Source organism: Crocodylus porosus, unplaced genomic scaffold (assembly GCF_001723895.1).
Source record: "Crocodylus porosus isolate Cpor-Errol unplaced genomic scaffold, CroPor_comp1, whole genome shotgun sequence".
NCBI lineage: Eukaryota > Metazoa > Chordata > Crocodylia > Crocodylidae > Crocodylus > Crocodylus porosus.
Genome location: NW_017728915.1, coordinates 19,043,062 through 19,051,498, shown reverse-complemented (window position 1 = coordinate 19,051,498; position 8,437 = coordinate 19,043,062). Strand labels below are relative to the sequence as shown.

The window sequence follows — 8,437 nt, the reverse complement described above, 5'->3', positions numbered from 1 at the left end:
GTGACCATTCACCTGGTCCAGTGGAGGTCAGCCCCAGTTGGCTATCAGCCAACCAATTTGAAATACATCATCTGTCACCAGGCAGATTCCAGCTCACCAGGTAGAAACCCCTCACCCAGGTAACTGATGCCAGTCACCTAGGCAAAGGGAGCAGGTTTCCCCCTCTGCTCCCTCAAGAATGCAGCCAGCTCAGGTTACCTAAAGAGACAGGCTGAGGTGTGAATCCTCTGTGCTGGCCCATCTTGATCACACTGTTGCAGGGCAGAGATTTTGGGGAGAAACCAAGGTGGATTTCTGCCACAGTTACAACATTTATTTTCCATTCCTTCTTTGGTTTCTTTGCATGTACCATGCTAATGCACATTTTTTCTATGGGAGCCACAACTGGTTGAGGTTACAATCATACTATCATTAGTATACCTTTTTATTTTTACAGCATGCGTTATCATCTAATGTTGTTATATTTACTTACAAGTCCCAAAAGAGTACTCTAGAGGTTAAAAGGAATTATGGAGATCATGAGGATAAATCAAAGCAACTTCACAAAATAACAGCATATTACAAGACTAGTGGCTTGAACACAGGACTGCCCTGGATTCAAGTCTCAGCTCAGACAAATGGCTAGTTCTGTGCCCCTGTTGCTTCCTCATTTTACAGAAGAAAAATTGTACTAGTATTAATTTCAAAGGAGCATTAAGAATTATTTTGCATTTTGTAAAGTGTTAGGTATCATCTTCACTGAGAAATGCATACAAATGCATCAATAAGCATACAGTTGGTTTAAAAACAGCACCTGAAAGATATTCAGTGGAAACAAGAACAAGCTTTCAGTGGTGCATCATTGCAAACTTACCTTTTAGAAGCTGGATTAACTCAGAAAACTACACTTTAGTTTCCAGATCACTGCCAATTCTTTTCTTATAATTCTCTTATCAAGCTATTGTTGAAGTTAGGATCAAGCACTTACTAGGTAAACGTGAACCAATTAGAAACAGAGCACTCCAAAAAAACCCCAACAACCAGTGTCTTGGATTTCAAGCAGAATCTTTATATTGTCCATAAAGCATCATTTTAACCATGTCTACAACATGATCAATACCACAGATATCTGGACAATGATAATAATAGGAAATGTTCCACTGTACTATAATCCAAAAAATAGAAAGCTTTTGAAACCAAGTTATCCATGATAATGGAAGTGATTAAATTGTCTTGTGTAGGCTCATCTCAGAGATATGCCAAAGCATCAAAATAATATCTGACAAAGGGCTTGGGTTAGTACACAGATGGGGAGAGAGCACAGAGGAGTCCATTTACTCCATCTACAATTGTGCTCTAAGTACTTTTTGAAAAAGTAGTAGAGCAATTGATTTCTCTAAAAATCAAGTCAATTCATTAACTGAATTACAAAAAATCCTGCTAAAAATTGTTGGCAGGGACAGTACTAAAGGCCACAGACCAACAGCTGTAAACCAGCTGAGAGAACTTGGCAGGAGTTCTTGTTTCCTTTTAACTCACATAATTCTAGGCAAGCAGGTGGGGCCTCTCCAACAGCAGCAAATGCCTTGCCTTGAGTCCAGGCAAGAATGGGATGCATCTGGCTTCCTAATACATTTCCAGGGCATGCATTCCATTTCTTAAAATATTTTATTAAAATAGTAACAAAAAACTCCATAGATCAGTCACCAGAGAAGATCAATCAAAAACTGTGTAGTTCCTAGTAGGGCTGTGCAAAGCTTCAGGAGCCAATTTGATTTGGAGTTGAGGGGTAGTATCTTATTAATGCATTCGACAGTTTGCCAACTGTGTTAAATACCCAACTGTTAGCCGACTTCAGGTAGGAAGCTCTGGGAATTGCTATCCAGACAGGCTAGCTGAAGGGTTGCCTGAGATGCCCTATTCAGTCTCTTTCACTCACAGAGAGGGCCTGGAGCATAAACCTGCAGGGATCAGGAGAGATCTTGGAACGCTAGAGTGAACAATCCTGCTAAAGACTGTTGGCAAGGACAAGACTAAGGGCCCTGCATCAAGAACTGCAAACCTGGCGAGAGAACTGTTTCCTTGCAATTGCCAACAGAACCCAGGCCCCAGGGAAAGGAATTGTATAAGCCTTCTAGACCAGGGATTCAACCAGGGTCCCACAGGAAATGTTAAGGAGATAAGGGAGGTGCATGGAGATAAGCAGGTATGGGCAGGCTCAGGCTTTCCCTGCTTGGTGGCTCCCCAAACACCATTGCCTTGTCCGTCTGCAAGGAGGTGAGTACTGTAATAAGTTGGCTTTTGAAATGGGATGCTGCTCAATTCACATAAGTTATAGAGGGGGTGCCTTGGATCTAAAAAAGGCTGAGAAGCACTGTTCTAGGCCAAGTTATTGAAATATCCCAACGGATATTTAGCAGGGCCACACTGCCATGAGTAGGCATGCCCTGGGATAGCACCTTACTACAGTGCATCATTCATCAGCTAAATGACACCTGGCAGATTACAAGTAATCCAGTTGTGACACGAAGGATGAACACATTGCTTCTCCTCATTCAGAGTATGCAACAAAAACAGCTCCTCCTTTTAGAGGACCCAGGAACTGTAAGCAGCACACTAATACAGGCACACACGTGGCAAGTGTATTGCTACATCATATATTGGAGTTTTAAGGAGACTAATCTTGTAGAGTTACATACTAGGTCAGTGGTTGTGAACTGAGGGTACACGTACCCCTAGGTGTACTTAAAAAAGGTCCTAGGTGGTACTCAGACCTAATGTGGCCAATAAATGCTGCATGCGTGTGCACAGCTGCAGCGCAGCACACAGGTGGCTAGGAGAGTAGCCAGGTCAGGCTGGTAGGTAGGTTGTGAGGGAAGGGGCCGGAGAAGGGGGTAGCTCGAGGCCCCAGTGGCGGGGGAGGGAGTGGGGCTTGGCAGGGCACCGGACCCAGTTATGTGGAGAGTGGATCCCGCTGCTATGAGCGCCCAAGAGGGTGGGGGGGGGGGCATATGCCCCCAGATTTGCATGGAGCAGGGCAGGATGCCACTGCAGGCTGGAGGCAGGGTTGTACCAGGCTGTTCCTGGCAGGGGCTGGGCTGGGTTACGCTCTGGGCAGACAGCAGTGGTGCTGGGAGGGGGTTATGGGTCTGCAGCCACCCCAGAATCCAGTTGCCCACCCAATAGCCCTCAGCTACCGCTGCCCCCAGCACAGCCCCCGCTAGGAACAGCCCAGCGCCAACCCCAGCCCACAGCTGCAGCCCACCCCACAGGGTGATCTGGGGGCACAGGCCCCCATACCCTTCCAGAGGTGCACGCAGCAGCAGGAGCCAGTGCAGAGCGTGGGATGGAGCCACAGCTCGTCTGGGGGACAGGGGGTGGCAGTTCCCATCACTGCGCACACCTCAGAAGGGCACTGAGGACTTGGGGTGGGCAGTGGTGGTGCTGGGAGGGGCAACAGGAGTGGGGCTGCAGCCACTCCAGAATTTGCTGTAGCTCCCCATAGCCCCCTCCCAACACTGCTGCCACCCAGCCCACCTCGCTGTTGGGAACAGCCTGGCGCTGTCCACAGTTGCATCTCACCCTCCCCCATGCAGATCCAGAGGCACAGGCCCTGTGCCCTCCCGGGGTGCACATAGCTGCAGGAGCTCCCCACCCACACAGCTCAGTCCTGCACCTCTGCTGGGCAGCCCCTCCCCCTCTACTGGGCCAGCCCACTCTTGCCCCATGAAAATCCAGGGGCATTATTCCCCGCCATGCCCTCCTGGGTTGTGTGCAGCAGCAGGAGCTGCCACCCCTCTCCCCGCATCCCCTGGATGAGCCACTTGTGGCTCCATCCTTTGCTTTCCCCCAGCTGTGCAGCTGCAGCCCTAGCCCCAGTCCCACTCCCTCCCTCCCTCACCGGGCAGGGGATGGCTCAATTTACCCCCCCCCCAAAACAAACAAACAAACAAACAAACAAACAAGGAAAAAAAATATATAACTGGGTACCTGAGCTGGAACTTTGGAAAGATGCTGATGTTGAAAGAACATTAAAGACCATAAATAGGTAACACATTGCCAACAATTTTGCCTGTGCATTACGTTACTTAGTATAGGGGTTTTCAACCTATTTTAACAAGTGTAGCGTCTCTCTCTCAAAGATTCCATCCAAAGGGTGTCATACAATTATTTTGCTAATATCAAACTATTTGATCCCTTTCTGAATGAATGGAAAGACTCCAGCTGATTTAGGGGTTGGACTATCCCTAAGGGATCAAATTCCTGCTGAGGCAAGGGGAAAAAAAAGGTCACCAGCTACTTGTGATGCCATTTTCATGTTCTTTTCACTATGTTCCTCCCCTTCACCACTGATTGGCCAAGAGGGCTGTACAATGGGCAGCTTGCTCAGCCAATCAGCAGCAAAGGGCAACTGCCATTTTTGTTGCTCCCCTTCATGCCAGCAGCTCCCCTCCCTGCCCAGTGAGATGCAAGGTCAGGCCACAGCAGCCCCTCCCCTGAGGACCACTGGCTCACACTGCGGAGCCAGCATTTTATTTTTTAGAAGTTGCAAGTAGGGTAGATCTCTACTGATAATGTATTAGAAGTATTGTGGCACTGCCAGAGTCAATTTTAGGACACACACATTAGTACCCTTGCTCTTCCAAACAATAAAAATCACAATCGTATGTGTGGCAATAGGACAGGTATACATCTAAAAAAATGCATTATAAATAAATTTCAATTGTGGAATAGAGAAAAAGGGGGGGGGGAGGGGGGAAGGAAAACCTGAAATGCTTCTTTCACAAATCATCACAATGCTGCGAACGCAACAATGCTAGATGAATAATTCAGTTGCTAAGATTCCAGACACTTTTACTCCAGAAAGCATAGCCATACATCAGACAAGATTAAAAATATGGTTTCCATCTGTTCTAAATAAGCTGAAGGGAAAAATAATTTTCTGTTCAACTGCTGGTACTGTAGACTACAAAAGGCAAAATATATTGAACAGCGAAGATCTTACATAAAAATTTTAAGAATGCTGCATCCAGAACTGTTTCTAGTTATTTTAGGAAGTATTTGCAGCCTAACTTCCATTTACTTTCACCTGAAAGGATGCAAATGTTTTACATACAATACAAAGCTAACATGGCAATCACAAAAGAATGGAAAAAAACCATTTATCTAAATATTTTCAGCCCCTGTGCAAAATACTATGGGAGGTCTGTACTGAAATTAGATATGGGCAGATTAGGAAAACAGTTGTTTTTTTTTTAATGTTTCATATTAGTCTTGCTTCTTGGAAAACCTTGCATTTCAATGAATTCACACGTTATATTAAACAGACACAGCTACATTATACAAGACATAGAACATTTTTCTTCTCTCTCACCACTCAGCTGTCACTAGCTTTAATTTATTATTTTGTATATTGCTTCAATGCATCTACATTCCAGGGTATTCTAAAGTGCATTCCTTTATACTAAAGCCCCATTAGATTTTGCGGTCCTCTTCTGTACAAATAAAGGGGGGCAGGAGGGAGAAAGAAAAGAGAAGCGGAACAGTGAAATCTTGACTCAAAAGTATAAATGCCTATTTTACTTAATCCAAATCTCCAAAATCAGCTACATTTAAAAAAAGTCTTTTGAAAAGTCAAATGTTTAATCTTTAGAAAATTAACAAAGCTGAGTTTTTTTAAACTGCTAACATGCTCTGTCTACATAGGGAAGACTAGAGTTTCCAACAGGTGGGGAGAGAATAAATTGGGACTTGGAGAAATGACTACAATCCACTGGTAGAAACAAACCTCCTTAACTGGTTTACTCTCAGTAAAATCCATATACCTCTGCAGCTCGTTAGTAAAACTTTCTGCAGAGGGTAAGGGTCAGCAGGGGAAAAAAAAAGTTATGTGAATAAGTCAGGTTAAATATAGGGAAGAACTGGCAGCTGAAGAGAACCAGGGAAGTAGGAGGTAGATGCTATTAAGTTTTAAGGAATTAAGGTTTTAGTATTCTCATATAATAAAGCGCTTAGTCCTCTGTCCATAATGCTCTTGGAGCACTTAGATTGGTTACTTAAACAACCAGAGTGCTCCAAGAGCATTACAGACAGGAGGCGGCAGCGCAGTGGAGCACAGCTGTGACAGCAGGGACAGAGCAGGAAGGAGAGGCCAGCACCACCGGCATCACCCCCTCCTCCCCCTTAGAGGCGGAGCAGGGACAGAGTTGGGGGGGGAAAAAGGCCAGCGGCCTTTGTTTTTATTATTCAAAATTCATCTGTCATTCTCGATGGGCAACTCGCAACTAGGAATATGAAGAGGGGATGGTGCACGTCCAGAGCTGAAGAACCACTTGGTAGTGCTCGAACAGTAAAAGGCACAATTTAAACATTACAATTGCTTGGAACTCTATTGCTCCCACTTTTCCATTCCAAGTTTATTCACCTACCAACACAAACCAGAGGTTGTATTAATACCTGGAACGCTGCCCTCCATGTCTGCCTACTACTCATTATCAGTGACCAAATACAGTTTGTGAAAACAGTTATGTCCTACTTGAGGAAGTATCGTCTTGTGTTTGAAACTCCTCATTTACCATGTTAAACAAAACAAAGATTCTATAGGAGTGGTTTAAGTATTTCTACACACTCTCCTTTAAAAAGCAAAATAAGCAAGCTACCAATCTAGCTAAACAGTATAAAATTTCACACACACCCCTACCCACCACAGTTTAGTTTAAACAGACCCAACATTAACATGACTTTTACCATTTCATTGTTTACCTGTATTACCCTTTTCTCCCCAGAACCACCTGGGGTGACAAGGAACAATGGTAATAAGCTGATGGAGAATAGGTTCAGGTTAGAGATCAGAAGGCAATATTTTACAGTTAGGGTGGCCAAAATCTGCAACCAACTTCCCAGGGAAGTGGTCCTCACCCTACCTTGGGCAAATTCAAGAGGAGGTTGGATGATCACCTGTCAGGGGTCTTGTGAACCCAGCATTCATTCCTGCCTGTGGAAGGGGGTCAGGCTGGATGATCTGTTCAGGTCCCTCCTGACCCCTAGCTACTAGCTAGCTACTATGGAATCAAACCAAAACAACTTTAATGTTATAAATGCAATTAATTCACAGTTCAATAATAGAATACCAATTTATTAAAACGTTAGAACTGTACATGTGTAAACTGTAATATAATTGAAAAATCTGAAATATATTTTGTTTTAAAAGAAAAATCATTTTTTTGAAATTTAAAATATTACATGTCTGACAACAAATATTGAAGTGCTCTGGAAAGGGTGCATTCTCTCTGTGCACTTGTCTACCTTTAGTCTTCAAGGTAGAAAGCATTTTTGCTTTCTGATTTTCAGAACAAAAGCTTGACATTTCTTCTTTGTGTCGTAGATACCCAAAAATCTGAGCTTCAAAACAGCAGCACAGCTTTAACAGGAAAAACTCTGGTCCTTGTCAACACAGACAACATGCTTCCTGAGAGTCCACGACACCTTGGAAATATGATAGCCATCTTGCATACAAATGCATCCGATTGTGCTGATGAATTACAGAATGAGTCTTTGATTGATAATTTTTCTGTTTATTTCCGCCAATGCCACTGAAAACACGAAAGCCTTTTCATCGGAAAGGTTAGCATACATGTCAACTTCTTTTTCCTGTTTTTCTGTAGAAGAAAAAAAGTCACCATTAACAAAAGCTTTTTACAGCAAATGCATCCATTAATTAGTTATGCAGATGGTAATTATAATGTGGGACAGTTCATTAAAACTGAAAAGGGGAACTGAAGACAATCTGTTCCATTTGAGAAGAAAGAGAATCACTGTAATCAGTCATCTGAAAACATGACTCAAATCCTTAGGTTTCATTGACAAAGGAATGATGACTTATTCCAATGTTTTATTAATTTCTGACACACCCAGACCAGTATTCAATGTTACTTTAGGCTTGTTCCACCAAGTAAAACAAATTTTTGCTTTTAACAAAAACAAAACAAACCACAAAACCCCCAACCCCCCCCCCCCAAAAAAACAAAAACCCCAAAACTTTTCAATACAAGGATTCAAGGATCTGCTGCAGCACCCCAAAATACTAGGATATTTTCCCTGCTTCATGGGAAGTGTCTACACGTGACACTACAATGCTGTAGCGATGCACTATGGTGACATACTGTTTGTGGGTGTCTACACATGGACAGCAGCTACTTTGCCATAGTGGTACACTCCTCCATCTTAGCACACCACTACGGCAAAGTAGCTGCTAAAAATAACTGTTCGCCCTGGTTATTTCGTTACTGCACCATGCTTTAGTACTTCCCAAAGGAAGTCCCATAGGTATGAAACTTCCCAAAATGCACCCTATTGATTTCACAGACATCAGGGCTGGAAGGGACCTCGGGAGATCATCGAGTCCAGCCCCCTGCCCAAAGGGCAGGAAGTCAGCTGGGGTCATAGGATCCCAGCAAGA

At 43.9% G+C, this 8,437-nt stretch overlaps 1 protein-coding gene across 1 annotated transcript in view; it reads right to left on the bottom strand.

Moving 5' to 3' along the window:
- Positions 1 to 7,093: 7,093 nt before the first annotated feature.
- CUNH16orf87 (chromosome unknown C16orf87 homolog) overlaps positions 7,094 to 8,437 on the bottom strand; it is an 18,537-nt gene continuing 17,193 nt past the window's right edge. Inside the window, exon 4 of the mRNA XM_019535788.1 lies at positions 7,094 to 7,637. Within this exon, the coding sequence (XP_019391333.1) occupies positions 7,519 to 7,637 (119 nt within the window). The 3' untranslated portion in view covers positions 7,094 to 7,518. The remainder of the gene's footprint in view (positions 7,638 to 8,437) is intronic.